Below are 18,526 nucleotides of genomic sequence, written 5' to 3' on the forward strand. Positions count from 1 at the left end.
GAAGAGCTACGGTACTGGCACCGATAGCTCTTCACCTGGGGCACAGATCGTAAAAGCCGACAGTGCACTGAATTCAGCGTACTGCCGGCTTTCCAGTGGTATATAAACCCGCATGTGCCCCAACTCATGAAAGGTCCTCTTTAAGAATGAGAATAGCAGGAAACCATGTGCTTCTTATTACAAAATATCAAATATCAAATAAACAATAAGGAAGCTATTCACATGCAGTAGTGGCTGGAAGTATCGCACGCAGATTATTAGTAATTTCCAGACGGTGCTGCTATACCGGTGTTTAATGTTGCAAATCCAGTTGCAATGTGGCACTTATCAGTAAATGGTGAGCGGTATCCATGGCCATAACTGCATGTATAATTAATAGTCCCCAAAGCCAGCTACACATGGGCTGTTTCTGCATGTAGCTGGTGTAAATGTAACAGACGAGGTTAATAAAGTTCTAGACTGTCCAGAGAGATTAAGAATAGAGTTGAGCGAGTACTGTTCAGATCAGCCGATCCGAATAGCACGCACGCATTGAAATGAATGGAAGCACATGGTGCTTCCGGTTTGACGGCAGCCGGCCGCTTAACCCGCCGCGGGCCGGCTCCGTGCATTGATTTCAATGCGTGCGTGCTGTTCGGATCGGCTGATCCGAACAATACTCGCTCAACTCTAATTAAGAACATACCTGTTGAATTTCCCTTTGTTTTTGGCTCTGCAGTTCTTCTTTCAGTTTTGAGATATGTAGATCCTGACAAAGTAATGAGATGTTTTGTCATGTATTAGCAGTAAAATACATATAGATAGACAGATAGATAGATAGATAGATAGATAGATAGATAGATAGATAGATAGATAGATAGATATTAAAATGTACAATGACAACCAAGTTCAGTGGTAAAAACAATGGTGTATTCACACGAACGTTATTATGGTCTATTACTCTCATCCGTCGTAGGATTAGTGTGACGGACTTAGATGACAACAGAGTGTCTGATGCAGACGGAGCGTTGTCCATCTGCATTCACTCTAATGTAAAAAAAATGACGGAAGTTTTTTGTTATTGTTTTTTTTTCACAACAATTTTTATCAAGTCGTGAAAGTTTTTGTTTCACTACCTGTGATTATGCTTGGCACTCCAGATTAGCCCCCTTTAAGTAAAATAGGGCTGAGCTTCAGTACCATACACTTCAGAAGGCTTCTACTATGGCTGACTGACAATCCAAGTTTATACTAAGTTTTTTATTAATTTTATCGTAAAGTATTTCTGCTAAGTTACTTTAAAAGAAAAAGTATGTCTGAATACCAAACGTCTCACAAGGCAAATAAAACATGTCTGACATTTAATATAATTTGGATATATAACCCCTGATCTACCAGTCTGTAGATTATAAACTAAGCATAAATACATATGGTAACATGTCTGATCATTGCACAGTTCAGTGTCTCTGGTCAGCCTTGCTGGATATAAGAAGTGTACCTTGTCTTGCTGGTGCTGGAGCTGCAGTTCAAGCAATCGCTTACTGTGTTCTTCTTTCAGAACCTCTGCCGCCAGCATCTGGGCTTCCTTCTCCGCTTTTATTGAAGATATAATATCTCTCAATCTCAGCAGCTCCAGCTCTTTCTCAGAAAGAATCTTCTCAAGGGAAGCCGTCCTTGTGCTTTGTTCCTTGACTTGTGCAGTAAGGTCAGTAATCTGCTGGCTGTATGCTTCTTTTTGTTCACTGGCTTCTTCTGCCTGACTCTGTAGTTGCAGAATACAATAAGAAAGGTAAAATAAAAACTGACCAGCTTACAACATAGATACCTCATACAGATGTTATAGACACTTCACCATACTATAAAACAGGAGTGACACTAATTTTCATCGAGGGCCACATCAGCCTTACGGTTGTCTTCAAAGATTCTGTGACTCTATAAACGTAGCTATGCCAGTTAGGTCTACTTACATTTATAGCCCCTTGAAGGCAACCATAAAGCTGATGTCCTATCCATAGACAGGTAAAGAACTCTATGGAGAGGGGAGGAAAAGACTTATAATTGATTTACTGTCTGATTCTGTCCATGGTAGACTGTTATCTTGAAACACAGCAGTGTTATAAGGATTTGCTGATTTACATAATATCAGCACGTAGTAGTTGCGGTTATTGATATTCCCTTTCTAGCAGCCTCCTCCTCCCTTCTCAATAGAATAATATGTAAAAAGTAAGTAAGCATGATGAGTTGAGAAGGAAACCTATTTCCTAAATAAGATACATTACAAAGTTTCTTATTCACACATACTATTCATTTCTTCAAAAAGTTTTAGAACTGGAGGTATACTTTAAAGTGATTATAATACATTTGTATCAAAAGTACAGTATGTTCCCTGGGCACTGTCAGTAAAATAAAAGTACCGTCCCAGGGTCATATTCTGTCAAAGCGAAGAGAGGTGAACTATGAGCAGACATTCAGATAACGTTACCTGGAATTGGCTCTCATACTTTTTTTCAAGCTCTCGCAGCTGTGACTTCAGCTGTCTGTTCTTTTCCTGCTTCTCAGCAATGTCTGCTCTTGATTCCTCCAGTTTACTCTGACACTCCTCTAAATTCTGCAAAGAGATTCACTTTCCTGATCATCAATACTCAGTATATTTATTGTTTAAAGAATTATTCTACAATAATACCAATTGTATATCCATTGAAAGCACAGCACATGTATTCTGAAATTGGAATTTGTTCACTCTCTGCATCTTTTTTTGCTTTTATTATCTGCTTTGTGGAGTGTTAGGGTCGGTTCACACTAGCTTATGTGTTCCATCCGCAAGGAGTCCACATGAGGACCCCCCTGGACGGAATACCAGCGCAACTGCAAGCGCTGTACAGATAAAGCGCACGGACCCCATAGACTATGCTATGGGGTTCATGTGCTTAACTGTCCAACGCTTGCAGTTGCGCTGGTATTCCATTCGGGGGGTCCTCATGCGGACTCCTTCCGGACAGGAGCCAAGCGCTAAAGTGAACCGGCCCTTAAGCTGGCCATACACATTACATTTCATTTGCTGAAGTGACAGATTTTGGACTGTCCGCTACATAAACCTACGACAGTCTGTCCCAGAGAGCCAGCCATCAACCACAATCTGCCATGTTGATGTTTGTGTATGGGCTAGACTGACAGACCTGTGGGAGATTTTTGTATTGTGTGCATGTGTACTAACACACTAAATGTCCATTCACACGGAGTAAACATTTTTGAGCTTATCACATTGAAAGCAATAGGTAAAAAATCCTCCCATTGATTTCAATGGTGAGTGCACATATGCCGGCACCCATAGAAATCAATGGGATGTTTTAACGCCACTCATTCTGAACGAGTTTACGTTCAGAATGAGTGGAGCGTAAACTCCGTGTGAAGGCTCCCTAACAATGTGTCTGTCATGCCTTGTTTTCAGAACTTCATTAGCAATAAACGATTTTTTCACCTATTTGTAATTCTCTGGGGTAGTTGAGCGCTCATTGAAAGGTTTGTAGTTAGTCATATGTTTGGGACAGTTGGTTGCACAACCAGCCACAGTTCATTTCAGATGGGGAATGGCAGTATAAAATCTGATGTGTATGGCCAGCTGTAGGCCTTGTGTTACAGATATAGACAATACTACGTGAGCTAAACATATTGGAAGCAACACATCTCTTTCTTGTAATGATTCCTGACCCCAGAGTCCATGTTGTTTAGTTCACAGAGTATTGCTAAGACTGGGCTTTTAAGGGTAGAAGCATATGTAACCAGTGTACCAGTGTATGTAAGCAAGAATAAACGTAAGAAAGATCCATAACTTCATTATAGAGTGAGTAAGCATCATTTACTGTGAAGTGAAGCTTATTCTCGGGATGTCCCTATTTACCATTATGAGTCTCCAAATTCTGAGGCAAAAATCAGCACATGTAGCAAAGCTTGTATAAGAGATTGGCTTTCATCCCACAATATCAGTCTTATTTTTTGTTCGGTGTACCTCATGCAGCTTCTCTATCTTTGCTCTAGACGTCCGTTGCTCAGAAAACAGTTCTGACTTTGTATGGTTCAGCTGACGTTCTAGCTCCTGCCTTTCCATAAATGTCAAGCTTCCCTCAAGATGACGAAGACGCGCCTTTAGCTCGTCTCTCTCTGTTTTCAAAGACGAAATCTATTTTGGAGGAAGAATTATTAACAGTGTAGTTTAATAGATACACTGTCAGCAGTAATTCTTTAATACAGTATTAGTTTAAAGAAAAAGTAGGCGTCTGGAGCAGCTGATCTCTTATCTTATGCCATGATACAGTACATTATATTAATGAGATACCTCGTACTGAAAGCTGGATACTTGGCTGCTATGAGTACTGGAGCATTGTTGTCGTATGGATTCCAGTTCCAGCTCTAGTTCCTGCAATTCTTTCATATACTCGCCCCGTTTGTACTCCAGGATCACTAGCTCACGCCTACAGACATCAAAGGAAATAGCAATAGCTGGTTAAACCATCTGCATCACTGAGATAAGTTATAAAAGAGGTCGTCTCAACAGCCACCTCTAGCAAGCACTTGATATTACCAAGGAAGCCATGCTCAGCCAGGCATTGCTCCAGCAGCAGCTGTAATATGTGTGTTATCTTGTGGCCATTCAGGTGGATGGCCATCCATGTAATACAAATTCAGCTCAAGCTTGCCTGATCAGGAGCTGTTTGTACAGAGAAGCTCTTTTTCTTCTGCAAATGACCAGATATATTTGCAATGGTTGTCTTCATAAGAAAATCCTTTAACATTATATAGAATGAAAAATCTATAGCATGTATGGGCCACAATATTGTTCCTCTCAGAATGGTCTCATAGTCTTTCTCATATACAGGGTGTCCCACTTGGGAGTACAACTTTAAAAATGAGAATTACTTGTGAACATGTGAACGTAAAGGCAAGCTGAAAAAACTGAACATACCTGTATTTAGTGGAAAGCAAGTCCACATTACAAAAGGTGCTGAAAATGTCCTCCCCCAACGTCCGTGCACAAGGAAACGCGACGCTCCATATCTGAGAATGCCCTCTGCAACATGTCACTGTCGATGGCAGCCATTTCACGCTCGATGTTTGCTTTCAGTTGTTTGATGGTCTTGGGTTTGCTTGCATAAACTTTGCCCTTTAAATATCCCAATAGAAAAAAATCTGGGGGAGTTAAATCAGGTGATCGAAGTGGTCACAAACCTTTCAAGATCACCCTGTCTCTAAAAAACAATCAGATCTCTTCCATGCTGCAAGAAAGGTATGGCGCATTGCCCCATCTTGTTGGAAGTAACCTTCTTAAAGTTTGTAGTCGTCCAGTTGATTCACAAATTCGCCAAATATAGACAAGTATTGGTTGGTGTTCACTGTCTTTCCAAAGAAAATTGGACCAATGATCCGAGAACGAGAATTGCGCACCACACTCCGATCTTCTGATCATGTAAGGGAACCTCGTGCAAGCCATGGGGATTTTGCGAGTCCCATATACGGGTGTTTTGTGAGTTTATGTATCCAGAGAGATGAAACCATGCTTCATCAGTGAACCAAGTGATGTCTAGTGGTATTGCATTTAGGGAAAAGGTCCATAACATCTTGCACAGTCTCATCTGACATCCGAGGTCGTCCTCCAGAATGCTGATCAACCAGGCTTCCCATCACATCCAACTTTTTGGCCAATTTTGTGATATTTTGAAGATAGGAAGTTTTTTCCCTCCAAATTTCTTCAAATATTCCCTTTGATACTGTTTTGCTGACCCGGTGACCCAGTAGGTCTTCACAGTGAACACTCTTTGTGGTACGGTATACTGCATGCTTGTTTTCAATGCTACGGCGGCCCGGAGTGGCGCCAGCCTTAGTGCCTGCCTCTTTATGACATAGAATCAATTCTTCATTAAATATATTTAGGAATATTTTGAACCTTGTTGCATGATGATACATGCACACCTTGCAGAGTAATTTGAATTTTTAAAGCTGTACTCCAGAATGGGACACCCTGTATATTTGAATTCATTAAAGCAGGGATACGCAACTGCTGGACCATGGTCCAAACCCAAACGGTGGCAGCCAGATGTCAGGACCCCTTTCAGAATAACAGTAGGAGAAAGACTTATCTCCCAACCACTGTCCCGTATACCCTGATACATTACAATGGGGACAGTGGGGTTTGGTAATCATCCCTGCTGCCTGCACAGGACTAATGTGGTAATGCTCCTGTAGAGGCAAAAGGGGCAATTACTGACCCTGCTGCTGCTATTGTAATGTATCAGGGTTTAGGGGACAGTGGTTGGGAGGTGAGTGCTTCTCTGGGCCACTCTTAGTGTTAATTCTTTGTGGGGGCACTACAGGGGATTACAGCATTGTCTGTACAAACGGGGAAATATACTACGTGGAGGAAGGGGCACAAAGGAGTATATTGTGAGGGAGCACTTATGCCCCATTAGTGGCCCCTACAACATTATAATGCTCCTCTGTTCCAATGTAATGCTCCTTAATATTTCATATTAGTGCGCCCAACAGTATATAATGCCACACAGTAGAATGTTCCTCAGTACCGACACACAGTATAATTCCACACTAGTGCCCCACACAGGGTAATGTTCCTCAGTACCGATACACAGTATAATGCCCCATTAAACTGTGTGGAGGCACCCACGGGACATAGCATATGGAGACCACCTAAGGGCTTTTTGTGTATGCGTGTCTTTTCTGTTCGCTAATATCCCCTTTTACCTCCTTAGCATACCAGTTAGTGATATGGCTCCCTCTACTCCATTTGGTCACCAGAAGTTAAACTAATATGACATATTTCTTCCTAATTTTTCTTCTTCTGGACATGGCCAACCACTGTTTAGTTTGGATCTTAACCTGATGGCAGACCCCGGTCAGTGGGCCTTTAGGACAAGTAATTGAGTACCCCTGCACTACAGTATAGGGTGGATAGTTATCATCTGACTATACATATCAGACATTATCTAATTACTTGAAAAGGTGTTTCCTCAGCATCAAGGATCAGCATCAAAGAATACCAAGACTAAGGTCAATGAGATTTGAGTACCTCGAGAGAGACTACATAAGACATATTCTAGTGTATGATAGATTTCTATGGTTGGTCACTATAGGCTGTATTATACAGCCAGATGTTAACCCCTGAAGTGCTGATTAACAAGAAACACATTGATAGGCACTTGTTTGTATTGGCCTGATGCAAACTGAATGGGGGAAGAATGATCTTTACTATGATCGCTTCTCCTCCATGTATTATTGGCAGCAAATTGATTACACAGGCCAATGCAAACTGAATGAGGGAGGAACTATCCCTACTACATACAGGATGATGTGCTGCCGGTAATCTACAAGTTTTATCGTGCTGATAACAGCCATGAATATCGGCCTGTCTAAAAGGACCTTATATTATTCATTTGCACCAGCCTTGACCTTAAAAAGGACCTTTCACCACTTAGGGCACATGCGGTTTAATACACTGCTAGAAAGCCAACAGTGCGCTGAATTCAGCGCACTGTCGGCTTTCCCTTTCAGTGCCCCCGGTAAAGAGCTATCGGTGTCGGTACCGTAGCTCTTCACCATCAGAAGGGCGTTTCTGACAGTACTCGTCCATAGAAGAGTACTGGGTTGGGGCGTTCCTCACCGCTCAGCGTCATCACTGGGCAGTAAGGAACACCCCCTCTCACAGAAAAGCACTATACACGTTGCTGTGAGGAAGGACGTTCCTGACTGACTGTTAGAAACGCCCTTCTGACGGTGAAGAGTTATGGTACCGGCACCGATAGCATTTCACCGGGGGCACAGAAATGGAAAGCCGATAGTGCATTGAATTCAATGCACTGTCTGCTGTCTAGCGGTGTATTAAACCGCATGTTCCCCAAATGGTGAAAGGTCCTCTTTAACCCACCACACAACGACCTCTGTACCATTTATTAGTATCACTTGTGACTTTTTGCCCTTTTACTTGTTACCTGAAGTCCTCCTCTGTGACTTGGCTCTCCCTCACACGCACTTCCATCTTCACAACTTCTTTTTGGGTACTCTCTAGTAAATCACGTACAGACTGCAGTTCATGATAAGCTTCCTATCACAAACAGAGCATGTAATCTTTTACTATATGTCACATTTAGATCTTACAGTCTTTGCGTAATGATGTAACTGAGCAGATGTAACAAATAATCTCATCCTGCAGGGCAGAGGTCTGAACAACAATAATGGGGGCTAGAGTAGCGCTTAATCTGAAGCATAGACGGCAGCCAGCCTCTTACAGAGAAGGGAAATACCAATATAAGAAATTCCTGAAATCGCTAAGATTTAATAACATGAAACGTCTAAAAAATAAATAAGCGGAAGTCAACTGGAAAACACAGAAATCTAGGACAGATAAGTTACCTTTTTCTGTTGCAGGACATCATTAAATAGCTGTTCTGCTTCCCTGTACTGTGATCTCCTTTGTGACAATCTCTCTTCTTCACATGCTACATCCTGTGATAAGAAAACTTACATTATTATAATAGATATAGCATTTGCTTTCCAGGATACTGGACTAAGGTAAATCAGAAAGATAATTTTATAAAACAAACTTTGTGACCCATTTCATGTCATTCAATCTTTAGATGTTTATGTTAGCTTTACATGCCCTATGGATGCTTGAGAGACCTACACTCACCGGCCACTTTATTAGGTACACCTGTCCAACTGCTCGTTAACACTTAATTTCTAATCTGCCAATCACATGGCGGCAACTCAGTGCATTTAGGCATGTAGACATGGTCAAGACAATCTCCTGCAGTTCAAACCGAGCATCAGTATGGGGAAGAAAGGTGATTTGAGTGCCTTTGAACGTGGCATGGTTGTTGGTGCCAGAAGGGCTGGTCTGAGTATTTCAGAAACTGCTGATCTACTGGGATTTTCACGCACAACCATCTCTAGGGTTTACAGAGAATGGTCCGAAAAAGAAAAAACATCCAGTGAGCGGCAGTTCTGTGGGCGGAAATGCGTTGTTGATGCCAGAGGTCAGAGGAGAATGGCCAGACTGGTTCGAGCTGATAGAAAAGCAACAGTGACTCAAATAGCCACCCGTTACAACCAAGGTAGCCAGAAGAGCATCTCTGAACGCACAGTACGTCGAACTTTGAGGCAGATGGGCTACAGCAGCAGAAGACCACACCGGGTGCCACTCCTTTCAGCTAAGAACAGGAAACTGAGGCTACAATTTGCACAAGCTCATCGAAATTGGACAATTGAAGATTGGAAAAACGTTGCCTGATCTGATGAGTCTCGATTTCTGCTGCAACATTCGGATGGTAGGGTCAGAATTTGGCGTCAACAACATGAAAGCATGGATCCATCCTGCCTTATATCAACGGTTCAGGCTGGTGGTGGTGGTGTCATGGTGTGGGGAATATTTTCTTGGCACTCTTTGGGCCCCTTGGTACCAATTGAGCATCGTTGCAACGCCAAAGCCTACCTGAGTATTGTTGCTGACCATGTCCATCCCTTTATGACCACAATGTACCCAACATCTGATGGCTACTTTCAGCAGGATAATGCGCCATGTCATAAAGCTGGAATCATCTCAGACTGGTTTCTTGAACATGACAATGAGTTCACTGTACTCCAATGGCCTCCACAGTCACCAGATCTCAATCCAATAGAGCATCTTTGGGATGTGGTGGAACGGAAGATTCTCATCATTGATGTGCAGCCGACAAATCTGCGGCAACTGTGTGATGCCATCATGTCAATATGGACCAAAATCTCTGAGGAATGCTTCCAGCACCTTGTTGAATCTATGCCACGAAGAATTGAGGCAGTTCTGAAGGCAAAAGGGGGTCCAACCCGTTACTAGCATGGTGTACCTAATAAAGTGGCCGGTGAGTGTATATCCACTGCTAACTGAGCGGAAACAAAGCCTTTGGATCATAAGCACTATCGGTGGCTAGACATGACTAAATTAATTTTTTTGTGGAAGATTTTTAGATATTCTGGACCAAAGAGTACTAGATTAGAGAAATCCTACTGAAAAACTACTTGTTTTCCTCAGCAGGAGACCAATGATCGGCTTCAGCAGTTGCTAGAGAGGGTCCTGTGGCGTCAGACATAGACATAATTGGCCCCATGACAGGGACTGCTAAGGCTGCCGATTAGTCTCATGTGAGGCTGAGAACTTGTGGCATTGATACATCTGCACGAGACAGAACGGACACTAGCGGCAGACAAGGAGGCACTGGGAACAGGTAAGTATGCTTTAGCTTTATATTTTACACCTCCCCATCCTCCACAGTGGTTCCGACTAGAGAGGAGTAAAAATTTGATGCCCCTCCCACCTTCCCTGGCGCTTTTTTACATCAAGAACTATGCAGGGTAGGTATTCGAAATATACTCGCTCATCTCTAGTTACTACAATTCCTGTAATATCCCATTAAAAAAAAAAATGTCAGGTGATTGATTACTGCCTCCTTATCTGAGAGACAGGTATAAGCCGAGATTTGTGATATACAGGTTTATATGATTTCAAGTACAATTTCTGAGTAAAAAGCAGAGTGAATGCTGACCGGACCCCTAGAATATAAAGTAAGAGTCCTGCTTGCCCTGCCCTGTGATTGATAGATTTCCCTGTATTAGTGTGTATACACAGAAGGCTGTTAATCACTGTGTTTACGAGGTTAGAAATATTCACATGGTGTCACCTAGGAAATACTAAGAATTTACTAAGCTGTTTACTCAGAAATCTTACTCCAAATCTTATATACCTATGTACGACCAAGCTAAGATTCTCACCCTATGTCACACGCTGCTCTCAGAAAGGGCACCAGAAATCACCTGACAAAATAGCTTTAGCAGATTTATGGCAATTTTGTTGAGCGGGGTTTCCCAAATGCTATGACTGCAACTCCCCCCCCAAAAAAAAAGAAAACCTGTACCCCATCTGCCTACCAGAACAGACATACATTGAAATAGTACATCAGTGTGTAGCCCTACAACGGTATGTTCCACTAGCATAAATGAATATAAAATCTAAAATAACATGATTTTTTTTACTCCACTGCCAAAGCTGGTATTATTGACCTACCTGCTTTAGCATACTGCAATCCCACATGTTAGTGAGATAGATTGCCCCTGGTAGCTGGTTATATTCCTTACCCTGTGCAGTTTCGCAACAGTATCCTCCAGTATCATTCGTTCATTTGCAAGTTTCTCTACTATTCTCTTGCTCTGTACTTGTTCAGAAGGGCACTGAAAAACAATCTCCCTTAAATTAAAAGTGGAACGTGAAGATAATAATTGCTGTTTTTTCTTTAGGCTTAAACTTTATTGCCAGGCTTCACAACTATTTATCCAAAAGTCAACAAAAACTAAAACATTGTGATATGTTTCATGTAGAGAAGAACACAGTGGGGGGATTTAGAGGCACATATCTGGTCAAGGATCTTTCTTGCCGCAAACGTATGCCTCAATCCCTGATCTGCACCTTGCCCACCACATTGTGTGACTGTGGGTGATTTGGGTCAGGGATCAGGCGAGTCCTTGTGCCAGTTGAGCCATTTATTAACACCGGCGTACATTACCGTAATTCATTACTAATTTTTCTTTCCCTCAATAAACCATTCTCCAATCTATCCTGAATGCAGCAGCTCATGTTTATGTCCAACCATCACTTCAATGCCTCTACCATGTGCCACCTATACCGCTGCTTGCCCATCCACTATATAATACAATTTAAGCATTTCACTTTTATCTACAGTACCGCATCTTCCTGTATTTCCTCCCTCATCTCCATCCACAACCCTACCTATACACAGTATTTTGCTAAAGATTGAACATTACCATCCTCCATAATCCAAACCTCCCATTCTCTCCACCAAGACCTCTCTTTAGGTGCGTGATTTTCCATGAAATTGGCTTTCCAAGAAACACATTTATTTTTTTCAGTCCTTTATTTCCTTTATAAACAGGCAAGAGTAATGATGACTATAATGCTAAACATTAAGTACATACCATTACAGAGTTCAGATAAATTATTGCCAATCTACAGCATAATTATACATATATTACAGTGACTACACAATTATACAGTCATTATCAGGCTAGTAATTATACAATCCTCATCCTGCAAATGCAATCATAACCTAAGTGACCTCAGTGACACCATACAAGGGCCAGACCCATGCAAACAATGTCCACTGGACTATTAATATGCAGAGATGTGCAAGCTACATCTAATAAAATGAGTGAATGCAGCACATTTACACTACAGGTCAAGTATGGCAAATACAGTTCACGGTCCTGGCTGTGGATAAAAGCATAAGCTGTATGATAATTGCAAAATAAATGTTTATACTTTGATAGATGTAATTATAGTAAGTTATGAATAGGTTAACAATAATCTTCACAGCCTTAAAGAAGTATTCCAGTCACAGCAAGTTACCCGCTATGTAAATGATAGTCGGGGTGTGGGGGTCTGACAGCTAGAACCATCACAAATCATGAGAGCTGAGGTGCTTTGCATACAAGTTATGAATGGAGTGCAAATACAGTATATTAAAGGGATCATACCATTAAAATGCTTTTTTTTTTTTCTTGATAACACGTAGGAATAACCTTAAGAAAGTCTATTCTTCTCCTACCTTTAGATGTCTTCTTAGTGTCGCAGTTCGGTTGAAATCCTGGTTTTCTTTAGTATTCAAATGATTTCTCTCGAAGCACTGGGGGCACCCTCAGCACTCAAACAGCACTGGGGCGTCCCCAATACTGCGAGAAAACTCTCCAACGACGTCTCCATCTTCTTCAGGAACCCGCCTCTCTGCGCTTCTTCTTCCTGAGCTGGGTTTCAATTTTCTAGGCCTCATGCCTCGGACAGAGCAGACTGCGCATGCCCGCAGCCACAAGAAAATGGCCACTTACGCTTACTGTGTAAGTGGCCATTTTTCTTGTGGCCACGGGCATGCGCAGTCGGCTCTGCCGAGACCTACAAGCTTGACTGCCTGCGCCGGAAGAAGACACATGAAAAGGAAGTTCCTGAAGAAGATAGAGGCGTCGCTGGAGAGTTCTCTCCCAGCATTGGGGACGCCCGCAGCGCTGTTTGAGTGCTGGGGGCCGCCCCCAGTAATGCGAGAGAACTCGTTTGCATACCGACGAAACCGAGATTTCTACAGAACGGCGGCGCGGAGAAGACATCTAAAGGTAGGAGAAGAACAGACTTTTTTAAGGCTATTCCTATGTGTCAACCAGAAAAAAATTGTGTTTTAATGATAGGATCCCTTTAAGGCTATTCCTACGTGTTATCGAGGAAAAAAAGCATTTTAATGGTAGAATCACTTTAAACAACTATGTGTTCAATACAAATGCCCTCTATTTGCTTAATGTACAGTTCTACTAAAACCCGAGTCACATGGGCAAAACTGATGCTGACTGACATAAAGCAAAAAAGCTCATGAAAAGCAATGGGCTTTCATGTCTGGTGCTGTGCCAGGTCCAACGTGGTATAAAAAGACAAAACAGAATTGATTAGCATAACATTTGGGTCAAATGCACCAATAGCACACCAACAAGTGTATCTGTAGCACCTACCAGAAGGTCACTAGGAATGCCCTTTGCACTGCTATTTCTGGATGACTCTCCTGTTTTAAGAGGGCTTAGGATCCATCGTTTAGTACTTTCTTCCTTCTGTTCTCTGTTGGTAAATGATCTATCAAAGTCTTCTTCATCATCTGTGGACACTTTGCTGTAGTCAGGGTATCTGAAAGAATATATGTGGGTTAGTGAATAGTATAAGTTAACGTCTATCTTCCACAGCTATTTCATTTTTGCATTTTCTTTTTTTTACTATTCACCTTCCAAAAGCCATTTTTGACTTTTTTTTTAACTTTTCAGTTTACAGAACCATATATATGCTGTGGGACAAGTTGAACTCCCTAATGGTACCATTTAATACTCCGCAAAGTGTTCTTGGATGCTGAAATTAGAAAAAAACTGCACCATTTTCTTGTGTGTTTTGCTTTTATAGCATTCACTGTACAGTAAAAATTACATGTTGACTATATTATGTGGATTGGTAGGATAACAAAGACGCCAATTTTATATAGATTGTATGTTTTAATTCCTTTACAAAAATCCAAAACTTTAAAAAAAAAAAATCTTTCAGTGACCATAGTCTGACACTTGTAACTTTTTTTTAATATATTTATATTTATACTAATTGCGTTTGATATTCCGTTCGGGGGGTCCCCATGTGGACTCCTCCGGACAGAATACAAACGCAGATGTGAACGAGGGGTCAGACTATTTTTGTAGTAAGGGGCATGCCTCAGTGTGACCTTAAAAAAAATTAAATGCACAACTTGGAAATGGTCATTTGAAAAGTCATGTCCCTATAGACATTGATACTGACCAAATAGTGTTAACAATATAATACTGTATAGAGACACGCCTTATTGACAGGGATAATACCCACTTATTAATTTCATATGTAAAATTTTCACAAAGAACAACAGAGGATTAGCACCATTTTCAGTCCTAAGAAAATGGAATTTCATATTTAAAGGTATCTTAACTTCTTCATAATCTCTTAGCAAGCAGGAATTATTAATAAAACAAATGTAGTAAAACATTTTTGAGGCTGAGGGTGCGTTCACACGATGTAACGTGGAGCGCAATCTGGCACGTGTACACATGTCAGCAGATTGCGCGCTCAAAAATATCGCATTCATTTCAATGGGAGTTAGGAGCGTATACGCCGCATTATTTTGCACCCGTGATTTTGTGGCCGCAAAATCACGGGCGTAAAATAACGCGGCGTATATGCTCCTAACTCCCATTGAAATGAATGCGATATTTTTGAGCGCGCAATCTGCTGACACGTGTATACGTGTCGATTGCGCTCCACGTTACATCGTGTGAACGCAACCTAAGGCTTCACGTAGTAAGCTAAAAAACACTGCGGAAGACTGCAGTGGAAGAGCATTTTTTTCTGCAGCGTTTTTCAAAGAACATCCAGCCAGCATTTCCGTAGGTGTAACTTGCAAGGAAGTAGATTGCCGCACATACTAGAACAGTGCCAGAAAATATTTAATTCATGAAATCCACATAATAACAATATAGGTTGATACGTCATATACACGCCATGTATCGGAGACAATATGTACAAAAAAGAAACAGATCACAAAATTTAGGACGTTTCGGTCGAAAGACCTTCTTCAGGTAAGATCTACAATGGAGGTAAAAGATTTCACGAATTGTTTTCTGGCACTGTCCTAGTGTGTGCGGCAATCTACTTCCTTGCACGTTTGGGGTTGGAGGACCTTTTTTTGCCAGCACCTATTAAGAGTGTGCGGCTCCATTGTTTACATTTTTGCATTGTTTTTCTGTAGGTGTAACTTGACATTTCTCCTGCAGATCTTTTTCTACAATGCGTGGATGGAATTAGCCAGAATCCCATCCACTTTGCAGGTAATATAAAACGCAGCGTAACACAGCCTAAAGGAATTGTCCTCAGAAACGAAATGTTATTGTATGTATAATGAAAAGTTGTACACTTTTCCAATATACTTTCTGAATCAATTCCTCACAGTTTTCTAGATCTCTGCTTGTTGTCATTCATTGTTTACTACCAGTGGATAAAATTCAGTTCATGGTCATGTGATGGGCATGGGTATGTAAGTACAGCTAGAGACTAAGTAATAATTCAGTAGAAATGACCTACCGTCCTGAACTACTCCTACTGTGGGTAAACCTTCGGGTTCTATGAGTGGAATCTGTAAGAGAAATAAATATAGGATTTTACTTACAGTTATTTAAAAACAAATAGAGAACATGAACATCAAAAATAAAGGACTGTGACACATGCAAGAGGTTTTTCTTCCATGTTTTCACTATAAATCAGCACAAGCTTTAGGGCTCGGCACGGGGTTCACACGGATGCCAAATCTAGCTCAGAATCCGCCCCCTCACAATGGAGGTCTATGTAGACCGCTAGATTTCTTTTTTCCGTGAGCGGTATGTTCCAGCTCATGGAAAAAATAAGCGAGCTGGCCTTTCTTCAGGCGGACTCTGCAGCTGAATCAGCCCCGGCTTCCGCCTTGCGACAGCAACCGCTGGACTAGGTCCATTCATTTGAGCCTAATCCAATGGGGGAAGCCGTGACTGTCGGAAGCTGCGACAGTCGTGGCAGGCGCATTTTGGTCCAATTCTGATGCAGCTTCCCGCATCAGAATCAGGACCAAAATGCACGGGGCTTATCCCCGTGAGAACTAACCCTTAAAGAATCTTTGTAATGGTCACAACAGATCTAAAGAATACAGCTGAGGAGAGAGGAAGGAAAAAAGATTTTCACTGTCTGAAAAGTCATAATGGTGGTTTAAACCAAAATAAGCAATGTCATGTGAGAGTACAAGCTAAATTATATGTTATATAACTAAAATACATCAAATAGTAAATCTCAAGAAACAAGAGGGTAAAAAAGTAAGTAAATCAAACTGCGGTCTATCCCAGCTACCACACAGAGCTCATCCCAATGTAGAAGCCATCAATTCCATACAAAGGAAACTGAAAATATTTGGGCAATAAATAAAAAAAAAAAAAAAAAATCACCTTTAAAATGCATCTTCCAAAGAGTTAATATTGGATTATTTATACAGTAAAGCTAATTTAACCGCTCACCTCCTTTGCTGTTGCTCAGAGCTTTACGGATGTGATCCCGGACTCTTTCTGTTGTCACAGAGTCCAAATCACTGTCAACAGTCACTGCATCAAAACTCCTTAAAGGAACACCTTAAGAGAAGACAAAATAACAAAGTTTACCATTCTGGGGCCTCATTTTAGGAATCCAATACAATATCATAGGCAATAAAAAGTTGTTTTCATTTGGTTGACTATCCAACCTTATCCCCTTCCAACCCTGTAGATGTAGATTAGACAATGAGCAGGTATTGGTATGGATCATGTAATATCTGGAAGACCTGATCAGTCTCGCTTGGAAAGAGACTGGATGACAGGATTCTTGTAAACAATACAAGGATGGCCTCTTCAATCCCATTCATTGTAAGAGCTGTTTAGGTCACTGGCTAAGCTTCGGTGACTGCTGTGATTTATAGTATCCACAGGTGGTGATACTGTCCTAAATCCCATTGATACTCATGTCAGTCTCTCTCAGTGCTATGTAACAGTCTAGGAGCAGCCTACAGATAACCATTGAGTAATATCAAATAACAGTATAGATCTGTAGAGAAGGGACACGATAGTGCCCTTAGAGGTCAGAAATCAATTCTGGTCATAGGCATTAGATATATATCAGTATATCTGCTTATAATCTGATACAGTTTGGGCTCAGCCCATCATCTCCCACCAGCTGAAACAAGGATAAAACAGAGCTGAATAGGCGCAATAATAGGGAATTTGGAAACAGAATTTATGTCTATGGAAACTTTAGAGCCCTTATTTTAGTTGAGCAGGACTGACAAGTGTTATCTATTACATACCAGCCACATGTTTATATGGAGAGGAAATTTTGTTATTTTCTGTCAATGAGGAGTCCACAGTCATCACATCTTCTACTTGATCATTTGATTCTGTGAAAATATAATCCAACACATAGAAAAGACTGATGACAAATCCAGCATATAATCCTAAATAGTGAATAACATAGAAACCAATAAATGACATACAAATATACATGTTCTGATGTACATACATTAAATATGTTCTGTCGATAAGTGGCGGCAAGTTTCTAGCACAAGATTGCAAGTTATATAGTCAGGATTTGGCCTTTCTTGGGCCCCAAGCAATGAAATATTTGCCCTCACCGATACTACCTCCTTAGTGCCCACACATATAGTATGGAGCCCTCTACTGCCCTCACACACAGCATAATGCCCCCTTAGTGTCCCCACATTTGCTTGTTACATCTGCTGTAAAGCCCTGGCATTGTCATGGAGTTGCTACAGGAGCTGCTGCACATTACGTCCACTTGCTGACAGTCTCAGCTCATCTTATATGGGTGTATGTTGGGCTGAAGAGTAGGAGCTAGGTGGGAGGAGAAGTGAAATAATCCTATCGGTAATGGCTGATTTAAGAAAAAAAAAAACAAGAACCTGTTGCTCACTATGTTGTCAGCAGGGGCCCTCAATCTGGGGCTCCTTGCAGTTGCTTGCGATGAGTGAATTTCAAAGCAATTCTGTATTGTAGCCAATAGTCCGAATGCAGCAGGTGAATCACTGTGTGCTGCACTGCTGTCAGGACGACGAGGCAAGTTCACGAGTAGATAGATACTACTGTACTACTGTGCAAAAATCCACAGCAAAATCTGCAACAAAAAAAAAAGCTTTTCCGCAACATGGAGCCTCAGTCTAGCCGTTTTGGAATACATAACATGGCTGATAAGTTAGCCCCAAAACATTTCCCAAATAACTGTCCTTTAGAGATGAGCGAACAGTGTTCTATCGAACTCATGTTCGATCGGATATTAGGCTGTTCGGCATGTTCGAATCGAATCGAACACCGCGTGGTAAAGTGCGCCATTACTCGA

General features: G+C 41.4%; 1 protein-coding gene and 1 long non-coding RNA gene across 2 annotated transcripts; both read right to left on the reverse strand.

The window, feature by feature from the left end:
- Positions 1-1,602: 1,602 nt before the first annotated feature.
- LOC142200847 (uncharacterized) lies at positions 1,603-11,104 on the reverse strand. Its single transcript, XM_075271533.1, has 8 exons — positions 11,078-11,104; positions 8,395-8,487; positions 7,974-8,086; positions 4,313-4,448; positions 3,986-4,156; positions 2,462-2,587; positions 1,649-1,741; positions 1,603-1,617 (listed from the first exon to the last, which is right to left on the reverse strand). The coding sequence occupies exons 1-8, from the start codon at positions 11,102-11,104 to the stop codon at positions 1,603-1,605; spliced, it is 774 nt and encodes a 257-aa protein (XP_075127634.1).
- A 2,494-nt stretch (positions 11,105-13,598) lies between these two features.
- Positions 13,599-16,741, reverse strand: LOC142193033 (uncharacterized). The gene is made up of 3 exons (XR_012714990.1): positions 16,663-16,741; positions 15,707-15,758; positions 13,599-13,744 (listed from the first exon to the last, which is right to left on the reverse strand). It is a non-coding gene; the product is annotated as an uncharacterized LOC142193033 (long non-coding RNA).
- Between the last annotated feature and the right edge of the window lie 1,785 nt (positions 16,742-18,526).

The sequence above is a fragment of the Leptodactylus fuscus genome, chromosome 1 (assembly GCF_031893055.1).
Source record: "Leptodactylus fuscus isolate aLepFus1 chromosome 1, aLepFus1.hap2, whole genome shotgun sequence".
Classification (NCBI taxonomy): domain Eukaryota; kingdom Metazoa; phylum Chordata; class Amphibia; order Anura; family Leptodactylidae; genus Leptodactylus; species Leptodactylus fuscus.

What these genes read in the sequence shown, in the direction of transcription:
- LOC142200847 (XM_075271533.1), bottom strand. Translation starts at nt 11,104, where the DNA reads ATGTGGGATTGCAGTATGCTAAAGCAG. An exon ending in GTCACAGAGGAGGACTTCAG is followed by an intron (nt 4,449 to 7,973) that starts GTAACAAGTAAA and finishes TGATGTCTGTAG; the next exon opens with GCGTGAGCTAGTGATCCTGG. An exon ending in AGTATGAGAGCCAATTCCAG is followed by an intron (nt 1,742 to 2,461) that starts GTAACGTTATCT and finishes CTGCAACTACAG; the next exon opens with AGTCAGGCAGAAGAAGCCAG.